This window comes from Peromyscus californicus, unplaced genomic scaffold (assembly GCF_007827085.1).
Source record: "Peromyscus californicus insignis strain IS unplaced genomic scaffold, ASM782708v3 Scaffold_4__1_contigs__length_199733344, whole genome shotgun sequence".
In the NCBI taxonomy this organism is placed as follows: domain Eukaryota; kingdom Metazoa; phylum Chordata; class Mammalia; order Rodentia; family Cricetidae; genus Peromyscus; species Peromyscus californicus.
Window position 1 is genome coordinate 136,357,505 of NW_026294562.1, and position 24,862 is coordinate 136,382,366.

Consider the following 24,862-nt stretch of genomic DNA (forward strand, 5'->3'; position numbering starts at 1 on the left):
ACAACAGCTCTGCAGACTGTCCATGTGACCACGGACACCCCACAACAGCTCTGCAGACTGTCCATGTGACCACTGACACCCCCACAACAGCTCTGCAGACTGTCCATGTGACCACTGACACCCCACAACAGCTCTGCAGACTGTCCATGTGACCACTGACACCCCACAACAGCTCTGCAGACTGTCCATGTTACCACGGACACCCCACAACAGCTCTGCAGACTGTCCATGTTACCACGGACACCCCACAACAGCTCTGCAGACTGTCCATGTGACCACTGACACTCTCACAACAGCTCTGCAGACTGTCCATGTGACCACGGACACCCCACAACAGCTCTGCAGACTGTCCATGTGACCACTGACACCCCCACAACAGCTCTGCAGACTGTCCATGTGACCACTGACACCTCACAACAGCTCTGCAGACTGTCCATGTGACCACTGACACCCCACAACAGCTCTGCAGACTGTCCATGTGACCGCTGACACCCCACAACAGCTCTGCAGACTGTCCATGTGACCGCTGACACCCCACAACAGCTCTGCAGACTGTCCATGTGACCACTGACACCTCACAACAGCTCTCCAGAATATACAACTGGCAGCTGGGCAATAGTCACTTATTTACAGGGAGGGATATGTGAGATATATCACACTGTGAAACTCCAAAGCTGTGTTAATAAAATTAACCTTGGGTCAGTGGGCAGAGCCAGCAACTAGTGGATAGGAATTAGCCATAAAGAGGATGGAGGATTGAGGAACAAGGATAGAGAGACACACAGGAAGGAATAGGGAGGGACTTAGAGATTTTCTGTCTTTTTTTGGTTGTTGTTTGGGACGAGTGGAGAGATGCTTCTCTTGCTGGGTCTCCCACCAAAAAGAAAGGTTAGCTGGTTGCTTCTCAGCTTCTCTGAGCTAGCAGGTTTTCACCCCAACATCTGACTCCTGAGTCTTTATTGGTAAATAGAATGATAGAGACTTAGTTAAAAACCTACATTTGGCTGGGCAGTGGTTAATCCCAGCACTTGGGAGGCAGAGCCAGGTGGATCTCTGTGAGTTTGAGACCAGCCTGGACTACAGAGTGAGATCCAGGCACCAAAGCCACACAGAGAAACCCTGTCTCGAAAAACCAAAAACCAAAACCAAAACCAAAAACACCCCCTACATTTGGTAGCTGTGGCCGAGCCAGTGCCAGTGGGACGAGAAATCCCAGCAGGCGGTGGTCTGAGCAGGGGGTGCTGACTGCAGGGCAGTGGGGCACAGGTGGTGTAGGGGGCCCCAAACATCTTGACCACACAGCTGCCATGACAGGCTTAGAAGCCCAGACACAGCTTCTGGCAGGCAACACCTGGACCCAGGAAAAGCCATAAGCTGACCTCACCCAGGGAGGGCCTACATCTAAGAGGAAATACCTGACATTCCAAACATTCCCTATACCCCTAGATAAATGTCAGCCTATCAGGGTCCTGAACCCTGGAAATCCCCTCACCCCAATCCCTGTTATGATAAAATCCCTACCCCCTGGGCTCTCTGCTCAAGCCGCTGCTGCGCTGCTGTGTGGGACAGACAGAGAGACCAAGCTCAGAGCTTGAAAATAAAGGCTCTCTCCTTTTACATATGGAATTCGGTCTCCATGGTAGTCTTTTGGGGTACCTACGATCTGGGCATAACAATGGTAGTTAAAATATCAGTAGATTCAGGTATAGCCGCTAAGCCAAAAGAAAAACAACAGGAAAGAAAAAGCTAGTCTATGTTAATAGCTTTTAATATTCCTTCCTAATGAGAGAACTTCATGCTAAGTTTTCCTAGTTACCTTAAACATTTCCAGGAGTGAGTCCTTTCTGGCTTCCAATCTTTCAAATGGTTGCTTCTCTTTGATGATAGTTTTACATATATTCTCCAGGGCAGACAACTCAGTGCTGGATACTACTCTAAAAACCAAAGAAGAAGAGACCCTGAGCTTCAGTACGATCTTCTAGGTGCCACCCACCCCTTCCTCCTTGGTCCTGCAGCCTTCACTACTAATTGATTTGCTTTCTAAACTGAGTTGGTACTTCAGGCACATACACTTCTGTCCAGAGAGCTGTATGATGGGCTTCCCATATCCCTGCCCTTGCTGGCTGGCAGGAGCTAGCCTCATAGGAAGGTGTGTGTGAGTAGCTTTAGGAAGGCTGAGAGCCACTGCCTTAGATTGTCAGGTAAACAGTCAAAAAGCTCTTGTTGCCCACATGAAACCGGGGTATGGTGACAAGAGAGGGCACTATACATGCTACTGTGGTAACAGTGTCTTGACCTGTATCCATGCCTTCACTGTACTGATGACACTAAGGGGCCTTCCAGAGACAAAGGCATTATTGGAGGTGTGGAGCTTTAGCCCCAAACCCCACTCCAAAAAGGGAGAAGGGATAGAGGACTCTGTTAACAATGGCCAGTGATTACATTGAATATGTGCATGTTACGAAACATCCATTGAAAATGAACTGGACAACAAGGCTCCAAGAGCTGTGAAGCAGGTGGTACAGCCCAAGAGACATGAGAAGCACCAACCACACCCTTCCTGGCTGCTCATCTGTACCCTTTGGGACAGACTTTACAATAACGCAATAGTGTTCTGTGAGCCAGTTACTAACTACTGAACTCAGGTAGTGAGTTGTGGGTCAGACATGTAGAAAGCCTCAACTTGAGACTGGCATCAGCAAGTGGTCACCTTACAGGCCTGAGGCTTGAGCTGAAGCTCTGGGTTAATGACTAGTTGGTATCCAGAAGGCTGGAGAATCACTTGTTACATGGAGAAAACAAAAACCTCATATATTTAGGGTCAAAGTATTATAAATAAACATACTCTAAACCAATGGTTCTCAAGCTTTCTAATGCTCTGACCTTTTAATACAGTTCCTCATGTTGTGGTGACCCCCAAACAAACAATTATTTAATTGATACTTCATAACTGTATTTTTGCTACTGTTATAAATCATATTGTAGATATCTTATATGCAGGATATCTGGATATGCGCCCCTAAAGGGGCTCAACCCACAGGTTGAGTACCACTGCTCTAAACTTATTGGTGAAAACAGTTCAGATGGGAGAAGACTATAAGAAATAGTGATATAAGCCAGGTATAGTGGCACATGCCTTTAATATCAGCATGTGGAAGCCAGCCTGGTCTACAAAGTAAGTTCCCGGCCAGCCAGGGATATACAGTGAGACCGTGTCTCAAAAACAAATAAACAAACAAAAATTAAAAAAATAAATAAAAACCCTAGCTACATATTGCCAGACATACTGTTCAGGAGGCCATTACACAGCCTGAGAGTGATGGACAAAGTCAAAATGCTCTATATGTGCCCAAGCAAGAGCTGCTGTGAGCCTGAGTGAAAGCACAAGTGAAAGAAGGCAGAAATCTGAACTGGACAGGGCTGCTAGATGGGTGGTGAGGGGCATAGGGGATCTGAACTAGACAGGGCTGCTAGATGGGTGGTGAGGGGCATAGGGGATCTGAACTGGACAGGGCTGCTAGATGGGTGGTGAGGGGTACAGGGGATCAGAACTGGACAGGGCTGCTAGATGGGTGGTGAGGGGCATAGGGGATCTGAACTAGACAGGGCTGCTAGATGGGTGGTGAGGGGCATAGGGGATCTGAACTAGACAGGGCTGCTAGATGGGTGGTGAGGGGCATAGGGAATCTGAACTGGACAGGGCTGCTAGATGGGTGGTGAGGGGCATAGGGGATCTGAACTAGACAGGGCTGCTAGATGGGTGGTGAGGGGCATAGGGGATCTGAACTAGACAGGGCTGCTAGATGGGTGGTGAGGGGCATAGGGGATCTGAACTAGACAGGGCTGCTAGATGGGTGGTGAGGGGCAAAGGGGATCTGAACTAGACAGGGCTGCTAGATGGGTGGTGAGGGGCATAGGGGATCTGAACTAGACAGGGCTGCTAGATGGGTGGTGAGGGGCATAGGGGATCTGAACTAGACAGGGCTGCTAGATGGGTGGTGAGGGGCATAGGGAATCTGAACTGGACAGGGCTGCTAGATGGGTGGTGAGGGGCATAGGGGATCTGAACTGGACAGGGCTGCTAGATGGGGGTGTTAGGGAACACGGAAGAATTAGGTTTCAGTTTTGGCCACTGGTGGCGTCCCTGGGAACTGTGAAGGAGACAGAGCAGGGGTGGATGAGGGCAGGGCTACAGGGCTATGATTTCTAGCCCCTGCCTACTGAGTGGGAGACCCCTGTGAACCACCCCCTGGCACTCACGTGCCTGGGACGTTCAGTGAAGCTGACAGTGCCTCGACCATCGTGAGCAGAAGTGGACAACTGCTCTCTAGCATGGAGCACATGACTCTGGTTTGAATTAGTGACACGATCTAGCAAGTATATTGAAAGTTACTCTCCAATCTAGGCTTATATGAAAAAATTTTTCATAACTGGCTAATCACTTGATATTCACACAATGAGTTATGACTGAGCTATAATATGAAACCATTATAAAACAATGGTATGTACACATGCAATCAGAACTCAGCACTCGGCAGCTTTACCTGTCCTCAATGAACATGTCGTAATAAAATCCATTCTCAATGGGTGGGCCGTAGCACAGGTGGCCTCCATAGTAAAGTTCCATGGCCTCCCCCAGGATGTGAGCACTGGAGTGCCAGTACACCTGCAAGATGTGGGCAATTGATGGACTTACATTTTTCAGAATCGCCTTGGAACATGGTTTTATTAATATTACATTGCTTAACAATTTGATGGCTAGACTTGGTGCAGTGGTTCAAGTGAGAGCTGTCCCTCCTGGATCAGGTATTTGAACACTTGGTCCCCAGTTGATAGCATTGTTCGGGGAGATCTCAGAACCTTTAGGAGGTGAAGCCTGGCTGGAAGAAGCATATCACTGAGGCAGGCTTTGAGAGCTCATAGCCTCGCCCAATTTCTCGTCTGCCCTCTCTGCTTCCAGCATGTGGATGGGAATGCGATCAGCCAGCTTCTTGCTCCAGCCACCTGCTGCCACACCTCCCAGCCATAATGGACTGCCCCTCTAGATCCCTAAGCCAAAAGAAACTCTTTCCATAGGCTGCTTTGGGTCATGATGTTTTAACACAGTGACAAAAAATAATTAATAACCTTGGCATATTTTAGTCAGAAGTTATACAGTTCTTACCATCCAGAAAGCATGATAATATAACCTCAGTTAACCATAGGTGGGTTTTTACAGAGGCAATAAGTCAGTTGAAAGGAGGCTACAAGTTAAGGTTCTATGCATATCAGAGACATACAAAATGTGGCACTTATCATATAAAAGACTGCATTTACAACTATTTAAAGGATTTTTGTCCAAATTCTCCCATGGATATTAATTATAAATGCATACATTTAAGAGTTGACTAGGAATTAATTTTGAATACACACTGATTTAATAGCTAAAACATTAAACCTAAGGAAACGATTATTTTAAGAAATAACAAACATGGGCTGCTTAGCTGAGTATACATTTTACAAATATTCATTAGCTATCATTAAATGCCATGTTGTAACTTTAAATGTTGAGAAGCAGAAGTGTCATCACCCTTGATTTCAATGTATGGCTTTTCCCGTAATTCTTATATCATAAAGACCCGACTCTGGCAGATTGGTTTTTAAATACTTACAGCCTGAGCTTCCTCATTGTCAAACATCAGCAGCTCTACAGTGGAATCCCCTTCCAAGGGGCGGTCCAGGTCCCATAATGCACCATTCACTTTGGCAATTACTGTATTTTCAGCCAATTCTCGACTATTAGGAGAAAAACCATTTGAGGTTAACATTTATCACATTATAATTCATTATAAGAAAAGCTTAAAATAATTTTCAGGGCTCAAAAAGGATAGCTGGAAAGTACAAATATGAACTAATAGGATAGAGATCTTTTATTTTGTAACAATTATTTTATGTATAAAAGTCACATACATTTGCTATTTTTAAAACTTGAAAAATAAAGCACAAATAATAAAATTAAAATTTCATACAAATCTTAACCCTTATTCCTAGAAATAACTGTTTATAACATTTTGCTACATCACTATCTAGTGATGTGGTTTTTCTATATCACTTTCTTATCCATGTTAAAAGAAAAACTAATTATGAACATAATTTTATAGTCTACTTTTTTGTTGCTATGCTATCAGTCAGAGACCCCAAGCAGTCTAGAAGTGTCCTGTTTACTGAGGAAGCCCTAGCTTTTGGTATCCTTAGGTTTTGCTCTCTTAGGGACACGCACAGCCTTCAAAGCACGTGCCTCCTTGTGCCCCTGTAAGTACACAGAAATAGAACTGCAGGCTGAGGGCAGGCGCCTTCACAGATTTATGATAAATATAGTCTAGTACACTTACACTCACCCTAAATGATTTTTCAAATCTTTGTCAGTGTGATATTAAAGACTGGTGCTTTGATTTGATGATTAATTTACTTTTAGTGAACTGTCTGCTTCCTTTACCTATTTTCCAGAGACCGACCTTCCTTCCTTCCTTCCTTCCTTCCTTCCTTCCTTCCTTCCTTCCTTCCTTTCTGTTTTAAAATAACTTTCATGGTTTGAAAACTACTGAGTAATCAAGTTATAAGAAGAAAGCTAGCAAAGCACGAGATGGGAGTGTGGGATATTTGTAATCATATCTCTCAAAAATGACTGTTAACAGTTTGATCTATGGTCTTCCATAATCTTTTATACATACACCAATATAAAATTTTTAATATCACCCTTTGTATATGTTACTTTGTAACCCGTTTTGTAAAATTAACAATAAATTATGGCATTGTCTTTATCTGTGGACAGACTTCCAAAGCACATTATTTAATCATTACAAGAGAACCAAGACTTGCTGAACATTTTGGTTATATTTTGTGGATTTTGGTTTGTTATTGCTGTAATGAACATTCTTGAACACACACGTTAGTAGCCATTCTTTTCTCAGGAAAAAAATTCAAATTAAAACTGTGAGGTCAAGGGCAATGAACTGCTAATAGTTTCTGTTGAAATACAATGCCAAACTTTCCTAACAGCAGAGGCACAGAGTCCCTTGCCACTGCTCTCAAGCTAGGCACTAGGTCATGGTATTGGACCTCAACAGAGTTCTAAGAAACAGGGCATTGCCCCTCTAAAAAGAGGGGAACCACATTGGGGGAGAATATTACACTCTAAAACAGCAGGTACCAACCCCTTTAATGAGGATCCCCTAAAACCATTGGAAATTTATGGTTGGGGGTCACCACAACATGAAGAACTGTATTAAAAAGTCACAGCATTAGGATGGTCAAGAACCACTGCTCTAAGGGCCTTCATCTCCAATGATGGTGGCCCTTGAAGACCAATGCTTTCCAAGGTGCCTTAGTAAAAGTTTGCACTCAAACAACTGCAGACAACCATCGTGATATCCTACCAAATGAACTTGTAGATGCTGATATAGATGGAAATATCTAGAAGCCAAAAGACTTATTTCTGTCATTGGGGTCTCGGGACTCACTCCACATGTGGCCTGATAATGCAGCATGGCATGTACATGGGCAGACTTCATCTCAAAGTCAGGAGACATTCCTAGAGCCATGGCTAACCTCTCCAGCTGCTCTGTAACATGTGGTCATCTATGACGCTTACAGCCTATAGAACCCACAGCAAAGCAGGTCGATGAACCTTCTCACAGACTTCTGACAGGTGCTGACACCTTCTCTGGGTGGACAGAAGCCTACCTCATTCAGACTAAAACAAATTTATTCTCTAGAATAAAACTTCCAAGTTTCCACGGCTTCAAAAATCATCCTGAACACAGATGTCTTCCACCTGCAAACTCTTGAATGATGTAGAAATTCTCTGTGAAACAAACAATGATGCCTTAACTTCTTAAATACAAAGGTAAGTCCCATCTACAAGTCTATCAGTAGCTGTAACCTGCCTTTATATATAGTTTTCATTCTTTTTCTCTTGTCACTGTTTGTATAAAATATGTACTCAATGCTTACAACCTCACACCATTTCCCTTTTACTCTAACCTGGATACTCTACTCTTTTACCCGATTCCTTCTTAAAATTGTTCTCTTGGGTTTTGCCACGTTGTTGATATATAACCAAGGGATCTCACCCTTGGGAACAAGGTATATGAAGATTGCTCTCAGGGGCCAATTGTAGCCATGGCTTTTCTGATTCTTGCCCTTTGGGGACCATTGGTTGGCACAACCATGTTGTTCTCGTTTGGAGCAGTGTTTGTAGCACCCTTGTAAAATGTGTGTCTTCTGGAATACACCAGTTTCAGACTAGACTCCTTGTGATGCAGGGATTCCAGTAAATCCTACCACACCCTAGCTTCTCCACAAAATTAGAATAGGGTGAGAGTTTCCTGGTCCTTCTAGGCAGGGCTTTGCCCCTAATCACTGTGTAAGCAGTTATGAAAAATGGATCACTCTCTTTCAGCATCCCCAAAGGATCTCTGGGACCACAGCTCTCAGGAGGTGACTGAGGCAGGAGTGTAGGGTGGAGAGTAGGGTGTTTGAAGGCTAGGCTGTAAATTAGCATGTGAAAACCTGCTGATGGAAAAAAAGACTACCACCAAGGACAATGGAGAAAGGTAAGTCCCATCTACAAGTCTATCAGTAGCTGTAACCTGCCTTTATATATAGTTTTCATTCTTTCATTCAGCGATTCAATGATCCAAAAGCCTGTGTGTGATAGGGGACTTAAAAGTCCCAGTTTTGTTCTGTGTTTGCCACTGAGTATCTAACCTTTCTCCCAGCTCTGCCTGTGACTCCCTCCTTGGAAGTGTGCCATTTGTTAGTAAATGTGTGTCCAGGTCCAATGCTTTGCTCCTAGACAAAAGAATCTGGAAATTTAGCAGGTGTCCACCAGACTCCAATAATCTCCACTAACACCAGTGTGGTGGCTCATCTTGGTTGTCACCTCGACACACCTAGAAAGAGCAGGCTGTAACTTGTAAGCCAGATAAACCCTTGCTTCTTTCTCCAAGTTGCTTTTGGTAATCATGTTCATCACAGCAGCAGGAAGCAAATAGGGTGAGCAGGAACTTCCATCAATCAGGACTTTATTAATGTATCTAGTTCCTAGGAAGGACGAGTACTGCTCTGTGGCTGACAACAGTGTCGACTTGTATCTTTAAATCACAATTTGAAAAACTGTAAACATTTATGAAAATTACTTGGTGCATAAATACAGTCAGTGTGGATGGCCTGTCAAGGGTACAATTTTTTTTTCTCTAGTGTATATATTTTATTAGAACTTTAAAATCTGGACCTTTTACACAGGAAGAGATCATGATCTTGTATTCAATTGCGTGGTCTTTTTAGGAGTCAGAGGGAAATAGTCATTACATTTAATTTAGTTAGCTAGTTGAATAAGAAAAAAGGTGATGCTAAGTGTCTTGAAGGCACTGCTTGACAAAGCTCTAATGTCTGGATGGCTGGGACTCACCCTTCACTGCCCTTAGTGGAATTTGCTACACATCTCTTGCCTATGTGTTGGGGTTTGAATTCCTTGCTGTTAAGAGCTCCTCACTGAAGGCTAGAGCTGGGATAATGTAACAATTCTTATAGAAGCGGATGTTAAGAATAAAACTTAAGGTAGTTCCTCAGGAGAATCAGCTATGCAAGAAATTGAGTCTTCATTAGACCTTATTACTTAAATGGCATTAGATGGCATGAGACATCGGATTTGGAAAAAATCATTAAAGAAGAAAAACTTAGGGAAATTTTAGAAGCTGACAAACTATAACTGGATCATTAAGTTTTCATGTTCTCCCTCAGAACCACAGAACCAACATGGACAGGAAAAGATTTTGATTGTAAAATTAATGACAAGCCTTGGTACCCTCCTGAAGACAAAGCCAGCAGTTTTAGGAATCTTGGTGTTCTTCTATGCTTTGCAGGACTGTAATAAAGATAGGGACCATACTGACACAGGGTTTCCGACAGTGACACAAAAGGAAATATTCTGGATCAGTGAACTGCCTGGCTTCCTGAGCAGACTTGTCGGATCAGGACTTTTCTGATATTGTAGAAAGAATAATGGGCAGAGCACAACCCTTCAAAAGTCAGAGGAAAGGATGGTTGTCTCATGTCAGATATAAAAGAAAAACAGAAGAAAGAAAAGAAAAATCAAACCAGGCCTGAAGGATTGGGTTTCCATAGAAAGATCAGATATTCACTATAGTAGATTAATAGAATAATACAAGAGACACTTGATATAAGAGGTAGTAGGAAATAACTTCTATTTCTATGTCTATTGACTTAGTCTAACTTAGAGTGATCTTCTCTAGCATTTCTGTAACTGCAAAGCTTTACAACACCAGTTTTAAGGAAAAAGTCACTGAGTTAAAAGAATTGATTTTATCATGTTAGATTTTAGTTGTCATGACATTTGCTGTTTGCTCATTTTTCTTCTTTTACTTTGATATGCTTATATAATCAAGGAAGAATTTAGAGAAAGTACGTACCATGGAAAGGCTTTGTAATTAATGAATAAAATCTACTCGGAAATGATTCTGTGCATAAATAAAGCCCGTGAGAGATGCAGGTTGTCAGAGTAGATCAAGCTACACCGAGATGTGCTTCCTCTCTGTCCATCTCCCATGAAACAAAACTAAGTGTCCCATGTCTGCTTTCTCCATCACCGCTCTCGCATCCACCCGCTTCAGACCCTGCCCTCATCCAGAGCTGGACTCCGGCAGGAAAAAAACTATTTTAGAGGTGTCTAAGAAAGCCTTTCAGTGGGCTCTGGCACAACTACTTAATACTATAGTATATCCTCTCCAAATACATTCACAACAGGTAGGGAAGGAGGCAGACAGATACACAAGGAGTATGTGTGCATGGGTGGATGTGTACATGTGTGCATGTGCATGTGTGTGCATGTGAGCATGCTTAAGTGTGCCCGCGTGTCTGTGTGCGGGAGGGTTCTTACCTAATCTCGGTGGCCACTTGATAAGGCGTTGTTCTCCACCTTTCTCCTTGCATTGTCTTACCACCAGCCACCCTCACGGTGATCACACTGCTTGCATTCTTTTTCTCCTGAGTAGCAGGTAAGAGCTGAGGATCCGTCTTCAATGTTTCAAAGAGCTTCAGTCTTTCTTTTATAAAAGTCGGTTGCTTCACCTGAAAGTCATTCGCTTCCAGTCAGGTGGACGCCTCAGCCCACTGAGCCGGCTGCTCAGTCCCACTTCTCCTGCCCGCAGTGTCCCCTCTGTCCACACCCCTCCAGCAGAGCCCCCCCCCCCTACCCAACACTTCTGAACACTGCACAGACCTCTCCCTCTCCCACTGCTCACAGTATATTTGTGTAAGGTTATACAGTGCAACACTTCTTAATACCCAACCCTTGGTATCCTCAGGATTGGGTTCTTAGACCCCCATGGATGCTCGAGTCCTTAATAAAGTCACATAGTACTGATACATCTTCTCACATCCTCCCATATACTTTAAGTCATCTCTAGATTACTAAAAAACAAAATACAATGCTTGGAAATAGCTTGTTATACTGTACTGCTTGGGGAATAATGATCAACAAAGTCAGTAAGAAGCTTTTTTCCCAAGTATTTTTGGATTTAAAAATCCACAAATGAGGAACATGTATATGCATATGGAGGTGGTTGTGTCCTCTCAGCCTGCCTCTCTAGTGGTCTGTCCTGTATCTGTCTGGTCTACATAACTAGACTAATATCTTTGAGGCTAGGTATTCCTCCTTTGTGCCTAACAAGTGCTGAGTCTCCATAAACCCTTGCTGGTTGTTTTAATACTTTCTTTTTTTAAAAAACAAAAGCAGGTAATATTAAATCAGAGCTGTTACTTCACCTTAAAAAGAGTGGAGAGCTCTTTGAATCCAGCCAGTGGCTAGCTTGACTCCAGCTTGGCTTTACATCGAGAGGTTACTGATGTGGCCCAAACAGTAACTTCATTAGTAATTATGTTCTTCCCCCAAGTCCTGCAGACCCATGTTTAAAATGACTGCGAATAGTTAGTGTCGTTTCTACAGCAATGACTTACCTCCCTGTCAGGCTCACTCTCTCTCAGTCTCCTCTTTTTGGTGTCCCTTTCTTGGTTTTGAGTAGGAGGCTGAAAGATAAATGGCACGTCAATGACAGGTAAGAGCAACTCATTTGAAACCCAAGGAAAGAGGGAAGCCAGGCAGCTCAGGGCAGGGGCCCCAAGGTTTGAGAGCCCCTGCTGGGCTGTGGGAACCAAGACCTACTTACAACCCTCAGGGATCAAGTTTCTGTCCAAGGACATGAAATGTATTTTGACTTTAAAATGCCTCAAATCAAGAGCTGGGGATGAGGCTCAGTAGTAGGGCACTTGCCCAGTATGCATGAAGCCATGGGTGCCATACCCTGGAATACACGTCTCTGTGCTTCTCTCTCCCCACTAAACTTTAAACAAATAATGCCACTGGAAAATGTGTGGCTGCCACCAGACTTTCACAGCCTGCCACCAGACTCTTTCATTAGATGTGGTCAGTGCACCATGCTTACCCTTGGCAAAGAACAAAAACACATCTCAGTTTTAGAAAGCCTTCAGAACTTAGAAAAATTCGCTTATAATTTCTTATTTAATAATCTTCCAAACCATGAAAATAGTGTAATCAAATAATCCTGCCAACACATAGAAGCCCTCAAAGTAGACTGCCAAAACAAAGACAGTAAAAATAACCTGTCACAGATAGCACAGAACCAGCCAGCAGAGGGAACAGAAATCGTTGGTCCTCTTCCCCCAGGGAGACCATGAATCCTAAACACTTTAGCGGTCTTTTAAAAAGTTTTATTTGAGACAGTGTCTTGTTACACAGCCCTGGCCGATCTGGTACTCGCTATTTACTCCAGGCTGACCTCAGACTACTCAGTCATTCTCCTGCCTCAGCCTCCAGAGTTCTGGATTCGAGGCGTGGCCCTCAGTCGTTTGTGCCAAGGGAGGGGGAAAAAGTGTTGCAAGTCTCTCCAACCTGGAGCTGAGAAATTACCCCCGCTGGTCAGTTAGGAGGTTGGTGAAAACCTAGCGGTTCCCCCAGGCCGTGGGCAGCCGGCAGGGCGCCGGCGGGGACACACCCTGCAGCCCTGCCCGCGCCGGGGTGCAGGGTTGGAGACCGCGGAGCGCGTGCGCCTGGGCCGCCGCGTCCCCCGGAGCCCGCCGGGTTACCTCCTGCGCCGCCGCCCGCCTGGCCCCGGGGTCGCGCTGCTCCGCCAGGCGCAGCCGCAGGCCAGACAGGCGCTGGCGCAGGTCGCGGTTCTCCGCCCGGAGCTGGGCCACCTCGCGCGTCAGGCGCGGGCCCTCGGCTTGGCCCCGCTCGGGCCCGCGCAGCTGCTCGTCCCTCAGGCGCTGCACCTCCGCGCACAGCCAGCGGATGTCCTCCTCCTGTCGCTGCAGGCGCGAGGCCACGGCCTGAGCCGCCAGGGCCTGGGCCGCCATGGCGGCCTCCCTAAGTCACCCGCGCCCGCCGGCCCAGCTAGAGCGACCAGGCGACGGGGCGGAGCTGAAGAGCCTCGGGAGGCGGCGTCTGTGGGGCAGCATCACCTCACGGGGCGGGGCGACGGAGGGAGAGGGGCGGGCCTGGGGCTGGGTATCCCTGCAAGGGGCGGAGCGATGTCTGGGCAACGGTGCAGAGGGCGGGGCGATGGCCTATGAGGGGAGGGGCTATAAGGAGGTCAAGGGGCGGGGCCTGAGCCGGGCACCGTGAAGGGGCGGGGAGATGGGCGGGGTCAGGGCGGGGCAACATTGCAGAGGCGAAGTGAGGAGGCCAAGCTGGAGTATAGGGGTCAATGCCGAGGCTATGGGATGGTTGGGCAAAACTTAAGGTAGCGAGGAGTATGGGCAGGGGAAGGGGGCCACGGGCAGGGATATGGCCAACGTTGGGTGCACTGTAGAGTTGAGAACTACGCTCTGGACCTAGGCACTAGGAGTGGGACCACTCTATGGGCTTCTCTAGCGTTCGGAGGCGTGTCCAGGTGCTACCGGAAGTGTGCTCAGTCTGTTGAAACTGGAGTTGGAGAAACTGAAGCACAGAGGAGGTATGTCGCTTGACCAAATCGTCCAAAGTGTTGGCAAAGCCTGATGAAGTTCTCTTATTCCCCTCTTGAATTCTTGCAATCTCCACGGTACGCAAACAGGTTCTGAAAAGAGGCCATTGAAAAACGGACCTTCATGCCCACCAAGGCTGGGCAAATACAGCAGCCACTTGGCAAGGACACACAGAGGAACACTACAAAAACTCCAGCCTGACCAGCACAACACTGCTAACTGTTTGGGTCTAGAACAAATACTGTCTGTAACTGTCCTGACAAGAAGGAAGATTATTTTAAGTAGAAATATTTATGCTATCAGACTATGGAAACAATAGTCTGCAAAGAATTAAGTCGTCGCCCCGCCCACACACACACACCCCAGGCAGCTCATCCCGGAGAAGGAAAAGCCTGAAGCCCTGCTACACTCCCCGCAAAGGAGGAATTATCCTAGGGAGAGAGTTCACACAGCCCTCACAATTTACCACCTTGCTGGCAGACTGGAACTGAGCCAATGATGGGGGCATGCCTCCAGCAGCACTGCTTAATTACGTATACCTTTAGTCTGCTACATAAACCTAAATCTCATATTAGTACCCCAAAGATGGGCTTGGGTGGGTCCCTGGGCCCCTGCAGTAAGCTCATCTTCCCGCTGTAACCACAATGAATAAATCCCCTTTCTCTGCTTTCCACTGTTCACTGCCCCCTTAATTAGCATGTGGCAGGAGCACAACCGAACTTATCTTGTTGAGATGTTCAGCATCCAGGCTTTGCCTCTAACAACTCCAGTGATAATTTCACATGTGACTTTGTATCTCTTATGACCATGAGCTAGAAGCTTCCCGTGGTAAGAGCACAAGCTGACTTCTACTGGTCTTAAGTCCTAGAATGTGCCAAGACTTGCTATTTGTAAGTAGTCACTCCTTACATCTTCATCATAAGAGATGCTGTCATTTATATTCAAGTATAATGGAGAAATTAAGGCATGGAGAATGTCTGTCACCTGACCAAGGTCACAGAGCTGGCTTCCAACGCAGACGTCTGGCACCAAGGTCTAAGCAGCTACTCTGGTGTCTTTCACAATTGGTAAAATTTAGTCAAACATGTCTTGTGGTGTGATATGGGTAATAGACACCACAAAAGTTCTGAAATGAGGTTTCTCTTGGGCTGGGGTGGTTCAGAGGTTGAGAAATGGCTCTGGAAAATGACAGTTGGGTGATGTCAGAAAGGTGGACAGGCAGGCGGACAAATGTTACTCTAGAGAACTGGGTGGAAGGAGCTGAGGAATTAAGTTCATGGGAGTCACAGACCACTCCTAGCAAGAGACCCCCTTGTCTGCCACGTGGAGATTGAAAACCACGCAGTAAGCAGCTGTGGGAAGAAGAAATGCAGTCGGGTGTGGTACACACCTGTACAGCAGCACTCCAGGAGGTAGAAGCAGGGACGTCAGTGGCTCAGAGCCGGGCTGGGCTACATAGCAAGATCCTGCCAAGATTTAGGAAAAAAAAAAAAAAAAAAAAAAAAAAAGGAAGGAAGGAAAGATGGAAGAAAGGGAAAGAAAGCGGGAAGAAGGGGAAAGGAGGAAACAGAGGAGAGGACGGCTCAGTTGGTGAAGTGTTTGTCTTGCCAGCCTGGGGACCAGAATTTGACCCCCAACACCATGAGGTGGTGTGTACCTGTAATCCTAACACAACACTGGTGGCCAGAGGCAGGTGTGTAGTGGGTAGCCATTCCAGCTTTGATCTGGAAGTCCCAACACCCACTGAGGCTTCTTCGGTAACTGTCACGCCTACAAGGCGGCCAAGGGAGGACCCTGAAGACCTGAGATCTGAATGTGCCGGCTCTCTTGGTTCCTGGACCCTGGATGCTGGAGGTAGATGGAGCAGAGTTCTCCAGAGAACACCGCTGGACTGCGCTACGCCTTTCCCAGACCCTGTAAACTATCCATTCACTTGTAAGTTACCCCACAAAATAAACCTCCCTTTTAACTATGTGGAGTGGCCTTAATAATTTCACCAATACAGGTGTACCCCTGGGGCTTGCTGGCCAGCCAGCTTATCCTAAATGGAAAGTCTAAGTGTTAGTGAAAGGCTTTGTTTAAAAGACAAAAGACAGTGGACTTCTGAGGAATGACACCCAAGGCACGTGTGTGTGTATACACACACACACACACACACACACACACACACACACACACACACACACACACACATACACGGCAGGGCAGGAAGAGGGAGGAGAGGTACAGAATTTAAAATGAGGATAATGAAATACTAGGAATGTAAGGAGTGCATGCATCTGAGAACATATAATAACTAACATTTTGACGAAAACGAAAGATCAGAAGTTATCAATTAAAAATGCTAGAAAATGGCCAGCAAGACAAAACAATGATCATATCAAAGAAAACTATATAGAGTTGTTCCCCAATGTTCATGGGGAACTGGTTCATGGGGAAGAGCCCTTCCCAAAGATATCCCATAGATGTTTAAGTCTTTTACATAAAATGTCCAAATATTTGCATTTAACTTATGCACACAATCTTGTGTTCCTTACATCATCTGTAGTGACATACAGCATCTAATAAAATGTAGCCTCAGTGTAAATTGTAGTGCTGTGTAGGAAGGAGTGAGAAGAGAAGCGTGTCCATGGTGTACAGCTTCCATTCTTTCCAAATACTTTCAGCCTGGGATCTGGTGAGCTACAGAAGCAGAATGAACAGAAATGGAGGATCTATTATTGTACACATGGCTCTTCCAACCCAGCCATCTCACTGAAGATACATTTCTAAGAACACAAAAAAGCATTTGTACAAAAACTCAACTCAGGGTTATTTGTGATTGTAAAATTCCACAAGGAGATTGGCATCATCAGTTTTAATACACAGACCCAATGGAATACTGGGTAGCTGTTTAAAATGCACTAGGGAGATCTCTGTAAATCGGTACGGAGTCATTTCCTGGAGGCACTGTGACATGAAAAAAGCTAAGTTCAAAAGAGATTATGTGACACGTTACAAGTCATGCAAGAAAGAAGAGAAAACAGAGCATGTCTGTATCTGCTTACCAGTACAGAGAGAAAGTGAGCGTTAACCGGCAAGCAGTGAAGTCAGCTATCTACAAAGGACCAGGCGAGGAGAAATGGGCAAGAGCGACAACAGAGAACCATACTTCTCTGGCTGCATCCTTTGTAGTCTTGACTTTTGAAGGGCTTGAAATAGTCTATGTATTTAAAACTGAAAAAGCACGGGATACATTGAGAGAAAATTGAAGCAAACAAATTCAAATTACCGTCATCCCAACTGAAGACAGAGAAGAAGAAAGAATGGGTGACTCTAAACAGTCTTGGCCGAGGAAGGTGGAAGAACTGTGAAGAAATGCTGACATCATTTTTGGACAAATGGGCTCACATGAACAAGACTGAGTGAAGTGACACGGGAATCTGGCATTCTCACGGAGAAGATAGATATTATAGAAGGAGAGGAGTGAAGAGTAGATACCCCGTGGCAGTTAGGACAGCTGGTGTCAAGACCTTGACCTCTCACACCTCTCCACAGTAGAGGAGCCAGAGCTCCTGGGAGGAAGGGTTATGCGGAGGGTGGGGCATGCAGGCAAGAGATAACACTGGAGGAGCCTGTCTTGATGGAGATTAAGGGAGGGCTCTGCACTACATGACATCAATTTGTCCCAAGAAGACAGGAACCAGCTCATAAGGCTTTGACTAACCAAACTGGGGCCATTTGAACATAAATATAATTAAGTACCATAACGAATTCTAAGCCACTGAAAAAGTTACTCAGATATTCATACAAATAATTCTTTGAAACCAAAAGAGAAGCAGAGCTTAGTTTATAGACCAATGTCAAAGACTAAATGGAAAATCAGCAAGCAAAACACTTAACCTCATAAAATAAAAATAAGCATTTTAATTCAAAATATTAATATCATAGGCCGGGCGGTGGTGGCACACGCCTTTAATCCCAGCACTTGGGAGGCAGAGCCAGACGGATCTCTGTGAGTTCGAGGCCAGCCTGGTCTCCAAAGCGAGTTCCAGGAAAGGCTCAAAGCTACACAGAGAAACCCTGTCTCGAAAAACCAAAAATATATATATATATATATATATATATATATATATATATATATATATATATCATAAAAGACTAAGCCCATAGAAAAGTTCCAAATTAAAGAGAACTGTTGTCATGACAATAAGATGCAATATCTAATCACACACTGAGTCCTGGGTGGGATAAAAACTGGGGGTGGTACCATCCCTTGCCAGATGGCCCCAAGCAGTATAAAAGGTAAGCTGAGCAAGCCAGGAGGAGCAAGCCAATAAGCAGCATTACTTCACGGCTTCCGCTTCAGTCGCTGCCTCCAGGTTCCTGTGCTGAGTTCCTGACTTCCCCTCATGATGGACTCTAAGATGAAGTCAACACTTTCCTCCCTAAGTTGCTTTGGTCAGAGCATTCTATTCCAGCAATAGAGAGCAGCTAAGACAGCTAGATAAGACACTGTCTGTAGTCTTTGTAAAAAAAAAAAAAAAAAAAAAAAAAAAAAAAAAAAAAAAAAAAAAACAGGCTGAGGAATCACGTCTAGTCACCATGTAGCTTATGTCCAAATGGCTCAAGAAAGGAAATTGTAGGAGAGTGAACAGATGGCGCAGGGAAGGTAAAAAAGTAGCGTCAAATCTAGGCTTCCTGTCGTAGTCAGGGTTTCTGTTGCTGTGATGAAACACCATGACCAAAAGCAAGTTGGGGAGGAAAGGGTTTATGTGTCTTACACTTGATCATCACTGCTCATCATTGAAGGAAATCAGCACAGGAACTCAAACAGGGCAGGAGCTGATGCAGAGGCCATGGAGGGGTGCTGCTTACTGGCTTGCTCATCATGGCTTGCTCAGCCTGCTTTCTTACAGAACCCAGGACCACCAGCCCAGGAGTGGCCCCACCTGCAATGGGCTGGGCCCTCCCCCGTCAATCACTAATTAAGAAAATGCCCTATAGGCTTGCCTACAGCCAAATCTTATGGAGGCATTTTCCCAATTAAGGTTCCCTCCTCCCAAATGACTTTAGTTTGCCTCAAGTTGACATAAAATTAGACAACACACTTCTTAAAACGTCTATCAGATTATGTTACTCCCATGGGTAAAGGCTTCAAGAGCTTTCTACTGTAAATGAAGCATGTTAATTCCTTTTGGTGTTGCTGTGGTCAAACAGACTGATAAAAAGCACCTTAAGTGTGGAAGGATTCATTTTGGCTCAAAATAAACAGTTCAAAGTTCACAGGTACAGCCCATCATGGTGGGGAAGTCCAGAAATTAAGGCAGATGGTCACATGGTGTCCACAGTCAAGAAACAGAGAGTGATGAATACCTATGCTTAGCTCACCCTCTCCCTTTTTATAGTCTAGGATCTTAGGACAAAAAATGGTGCCACCCATAGGGCACCAACAGTTTTTTCCAACATCAATGAATCGAATAAAAATAATCCCTAGAGATCTCATGTGATTCTATATCTCAGCAGGTTATCAGTTGAGATAACATCATCACATATAGCTTCCTATCAGAACTTGCTTTGCCAGCAAGACCAAGTCCCCAATGCTCTCTAACATCGGCCTATGTCTGACCTCACCCCACACTCTAAACCCCTGTGCTAATTCATCAAGCGCTCAGATCCTCAACTCTGCTCTTTCTAGGCGCTCATTGATATTTTCTGTCCTCACCCAGTATCTGATTTCTTCTCAACTTCGCTCAAATCAGTGTGTGTGTGTGTGTAGGGTGTGTGTGTGGGGTGTGTGTGTGTGTGTGTGTGTGGTGTAGGTGTGTGTGTGGTGTATGTGTGTGTGGTGTGTGTGTGTGTGTGTGTGTGGTGTGTGTGTGGTGTATGTGCACGTGTGTGTGTATGTGTATGTGTATTTGTGTGTACATTGTATGTGGAAGTCAGAGGACATCAGGGATCAGTTCTCTCCTTCTACCATTTAGGTCCCAGGTTGAACTCAGGTCACCAGGCCTGGCAGCAAACACCCTTATGCACAGAGCCATCTCTCCAGCCCAGTATCTAATTTATTTCAATCCTGGAGGCTTTAGCTTAGACGCCCCCTCCCCACTCTATTTGAGGTAGCTCTGCCCATATTCTTTCCAGCTGTGTGGTATCACTAGTCCATGCATTTGCCTGCTTGATTTTTACCTAACCCTACGTTTACTTCCTCCGTGCAGTTGGGAGGTAGGCTGTATTATTCATCATTATTCTCTATTATGCATCCAACACAGATAAAGAGGGTTGCTCTGTAAAACCTCTGAGTCAAATTGGCCTGCAACAAAAGATGTGTTGCCAGGGTCTGGGGGTGGGGTGTGAATGGAGAACAGAGGTGTCTAGGACAGTGAAGCAGTTCTCCATGGCAGTACAATGGTGGGCAGTGTTGTTCATTCTTCCAAACACATGGACCACACAATACAGCTCGAACCTGACTGTGCCAGGGCCCTGGATAGTGACGTCACCAGAACAATGCAGGTTGCTGGGAGATGCTGCCAGCATGTGAGGCCACTTGTGAACAGGGATGTGGACAGAAAGTGAGGCCACATGTGGAGAGGGATGTGGAAAATCCATAATTTTTTTCTTAACTTTGCTGGGAGCACAAGAGAGCTGCAAATCACTGATTAAAAAATAAATAAATAAAAATAACTAAAAACCAACAACAAAGCGGAGACCAGAGGCCACAAAATACCACCAGATGGCGCCATTTCTCTCAGAAGTTTCAATGAGGACCCCAATTAGGGAAGTTGTTGGTGCTGAGAACGTAACTGAGATTGTGGCTTCCTCTGCCTTGGCTCTGAAGCTCACAGGCCTTCACCATATTGCCGCAGCCCAGTCCCTCTGTGTACTTTCAATGGGTTTTTATTAAGTGTAGATTATATTATTACTCAGATAAGGTGAAGCCAACAGATCAGCAGACAACCTTATTGGGAAGACGGCTCATTACAGCCCTCCAGAGAAGACACATCCCAGCTGGAGGCCAGGAGGCAGGAGGATGAAGATGCAGCCGGAGCCTTTATTGTGGTTTCTATGGCAACAACGGAGGCAGGGCATTTGGTTTAGGACTAGCAGGTTTGAATAATTTTAGGGCTCTGGGGCAAGCATAGGGGCTGTTTCTTGTGTCTGGTACCTGTTCCTAGGGTGATGAGGGCAGGGGACAGTGGCCCCACATCTAAGAGCCTGGTAAATATGTGATTAGGGGTGGCCTCTGCATTGGTTGGTTTGCTCATGAAAAGCAAACTTTCCTGAAAGTTCTTTTGCTATCTCCAGGAGTTGACTAATCTAGGAGGGGCATCTCTCCGGGGTCAGCAAGGCAAAATATCATACCACGAGAACCCAAGGTTCTCAAGTGTGGGGTTGAAGCAATAGCCAAGCATTTTCCTGTGAACCCTCAGATCACTCAAGGGAGTTCGGATTTACTGCCGAGCAAATCCTCCACACACATGCTATAGAGAAAGATCTAGTTTCTCCTATAACCCAAAACCAGCAAGAATGTTATCATAGCAGTAGACTTTGTCCACCAGTTCCCTGACTCAGAAAAAGCCTGCAACACTAGAGCTTCAAATCACTCCTCATGACAGGCTTGTGGTCCTGTGAGGGCTGAGAGCAGAGGAAGGGTCCTGTGGCCCTGACTCACTTGTCTGCAGAAGCCCAAGGACCAGGACAAGAGTCTGCCTGCAAGAAGCAGCCAACCAGGGTGCTGCCCCGAGGTGACCCCGGGGACAGGGAGTTTCCAGGTGGGTGTAAACGTGAAGGAGAGCTGGGCACAGCTGTATTACAGCCGCACAATCTTGAGTGACGCGCTGTTTGTGGCAGCAGGCAGCCCCAAGCCAGTGATAATCCCTTCTTCTAATCTGGTCTCATTAAACGGGCACGAGGCTTAGAGCAGAGGAGTGGGGTCCTCTGTGGGACCGCGAAGTTTTTAAATGTCTTTAAAAACGAAAGGACTATGATCGTAAGAAACAGCACGTAGGGGACAGCGTCACAAAGCGGGAAGGCTGTTCAATGACAGCTGGCTTCTCCTCCTCACCTCTCCTCCTACGGCTGTACGGCAAGGCGGCTTCAAGCCCCCAGATGTGTGCTGGGAAGTGTACCACCACATATAGGTAGCAGTGTGCCAGCTGATACAGCTACCAATATATGATTTAAGTTCAGTTTGTGGGCATGGCAGATGCATTATGTTGAAAGGAGTCATTTGTGGAGTGAAGTGCTAGGAAAAATGATTATTTGGAGGTGAAAGGAAAAATGTGAATTTGATGGACTTTATCTAGGCTATCTCCTGTTAATCATTTGAAGTTGGCTGCTATAAGGGGTTGAAGATTAATGTATGTAGCACAATCCTCTTGAGCCAAGACTGCCTTCACTGAATTCTCCCTGGGGTTAATCTGATGCCCCCCCCTTCTCCCTGCAGATCTATATCAACACCAGACAGTGGGATGCCTTTGTTTCCAGGTGTCTGAGTGTGTGGGTCCCATCTGCGAGGCCACAGAGCAGCAGCCACCAGGAGGGAGACGTGTCCCCAGGTCTACAGGACCCAGCATGTTGGAGAGAGGAGCCAACTCTTGGTTTTACTCCTGCGAAACCAGGGCACAGAGGGAGAAGGAGAGGAGGAATCAGTGGCTCTCAGAAATACTGCTGAGGTACAGAGAGCAGATGCTGAAGGGCTTCCACCTGGGCCGGGTGCTCCCCTACCTGGTATATGATGGCGTGTTCTCCCTGAAAGAATACAGAGAGATCCTCTCTCGGGACTGCTACCCAGAAAGAGTGGACTGTTTTCTCTCGAGGCTTTTCTCCAAAGGTCCGAGCGCTTTCTGTGCCTTCTGCTCTCACCTGGAGGAGTTCAGCCCTTACCTGCTCACCTTGCTTTTCCTTTATTACCAAGGTAAGGACACATTTGCTCTAGAGGTAGTAAATATAACGATTATGATCAGATCCAGACATCTGCAATAACCCAGCTCACACTGAGGAATGAGTCTCAAAGCAGCACTAATTTAGAGCTTACTAAAAATGTCCAGATTTCTAAAAAAAAAAAAAAAAAAAAATTCACAATGTAGAAACAGATGCTAGGATACAAAAGAAAATCGTGCACAGCTCCTGACACAGCCTGAGGGGGTGTCTAAATATCTAAAATATCTTTCTTGTTTCAGTGGTGATTTCAAGTGCAAGTCATAAAGTGCTAATGGGTTAAGAAATCGGGCTGAAATTTTATTCACAAAAGACACAAATACTATGATGCTTCTTCAAAACTATCAAAGTTATCATAGGACTCCACAGTTCCACTCCTGGGCATCCACCCAGAAGAAATGAACGTGTGTCCACATAAAGACCTGCGTAACAATATCCACAGGAGCATTGCTCACAACAGCCCCAAAGCAGAAATATCCCAAATGTTCACCAACTGAGGAGTGAACGAAGTGTGGTATGTCCATACAATAGAATATCATCCTGACATTAGGAGGACTGGAGATTGCGTGCACGCTGCAACACAGATGAACTTCAAAAACGTTACAGAAAAGAAAGAAACAACTCAAAATGCCATGAAATCACATTCATGGAATTACATTCATATAATGTCCAGAGAAAAACTGGAGCTGTAGCTCTGTGGTCGAGCACTTGCCTAGCATGTATTAGGCCCCAGTTCAGTCTCCAGCACTGAAGAATAAAAAGTCTCAAATAGGTAAACCCATAGAGACAAAAAGCAGGTTACTGGTCACTAGAGCTGGAAGTAGGGGTGCAGAAGTAGGGAATGAATGCTTGTGGGGGAGGGGTGATAAAAATGCTCTGGAGTTAGTCCTGATGGCCGCACACCCCTGTAAAAACACTGAAAAGCAAGGGGCAATATTATGGCGTGTGAGTTACATGTGCAGGGAGCTGCTTTTAAAAATAATCATGCAAATATTTGCTGTTTCTCTTCTCTCAGTCTTCCCAAGAGAGCCCTGTAGTTGAGTCTCCCGAATTCTCCACTTCTTCCTTCTACAATGAGAGGATTGTACACTGCTGAGATGTGCTTGGGATGCCTAACACGAGAATAAAAATGAGGAGGATGGACTGAAGGAGGAAAACTAGGCCAAGCCTGGTTTAGGAAAGTGACAGTGACATGCGTCTAGGGCAGCTGCAGGACCAGTGGGGACAGAGGCCAGTGGAGGGGATTGCTGTTTGTGAGGCTGAGGCTTGCATGGGCATGCAACAGGAGGTCTGAACATTTGGGAGTGGTGTTGGTTGCTGAGTTCCATTTGTTTATGACACTTCTCCATGACCGAGTTCTAAGGGCCCAGCTTTCTGGGGGGTGTCTTTTAAGATTTATCCTTGTAGGCAAAGAAGTGTCCTTAGCTTTTAGGATCATCGTTGTGGATTTCAGGTTTATGGTAGGTTGCCGATCCTACAGCCTTGTAGCTCTCAATAAAGTAGTCAATATACAGTCAGTCGATAAATCAAGTCTAAATCAAAATCTTCTTATATTAGGATATAACATAATCTGAATTTCTGTGTCATAGACATGTGTGAATTTGATCATTTATCCATTGTTCTGTCTGACTTCATAGTGTCTACTGTGTATTAATACATTATGATTACTGAAACCAATTTACAGTGTCAAATACTTGATTGTTATTAAATATTTGTAATACTTTTGAAAAACCGATAAATATTTTTACAGTGTAATTTAACATAAGCTAGATATCTTATTGCAGTGACTGTTTAATATTTTAGGTGAGGGACAAACATAGAGTGAGTTTGGTTCATTTGCTTACAATTTTTTAATCCAAAGAAATAGCCGTGGCTGAGAAGGAAGAGAGCCAGGAAAACA

At 45.3% G+C, this 24,862-nt stretch overlaps 1 protein-coding gene across 1 annotated transcript in view; it reads right to left on the reverse strand.

Annotated features, from left to right (window-relative positions):
- Tars3 (threonyl-tRNA synthetase 3) overlaps nucleotides 1–13,516 on the reverse strand; it is a 53,249-nt gene extending 39,733 nt beyond the window's left edge. Inside the window, exons 1-6 of the mRNA XM_052761557.1 lie at nucleotides 13,165–13,516; nucleotides 12,019–12,087; nucleotides 10,940–11,130; nucleotides 5,652–5,775; nucleotides 4,545–4,666; nucleotides 1,817–1,934 (exon numbers count right to left, since the gene is read on the reverse strand). Of these exons, the coding sequence (XP_052617517.1) occupies nucleotides 1,817–1,934; nucleotides 4,545–4,666; nucleotides 5,652–5,775; nucleotides 10,940–11,130; nucleotides 12,019–12,087; nucleotides 13,165–13,434 (894 nt within the window). The 5' untranslated portion in view covers nucleotides 13,435–13,516. The remainder of the gene's footprint in view (nucleotides 1–1,816; nucleotides 1,935–4,544; nucleotides 4,667–5,651; nucleotides 5,776–10,939; nucleotides 11,131–12,018; nucleotides 12,088–13,164) is intronic.
- Nucleotides 13,517–24,862: the final 11,346 nt, after the last annotated feature.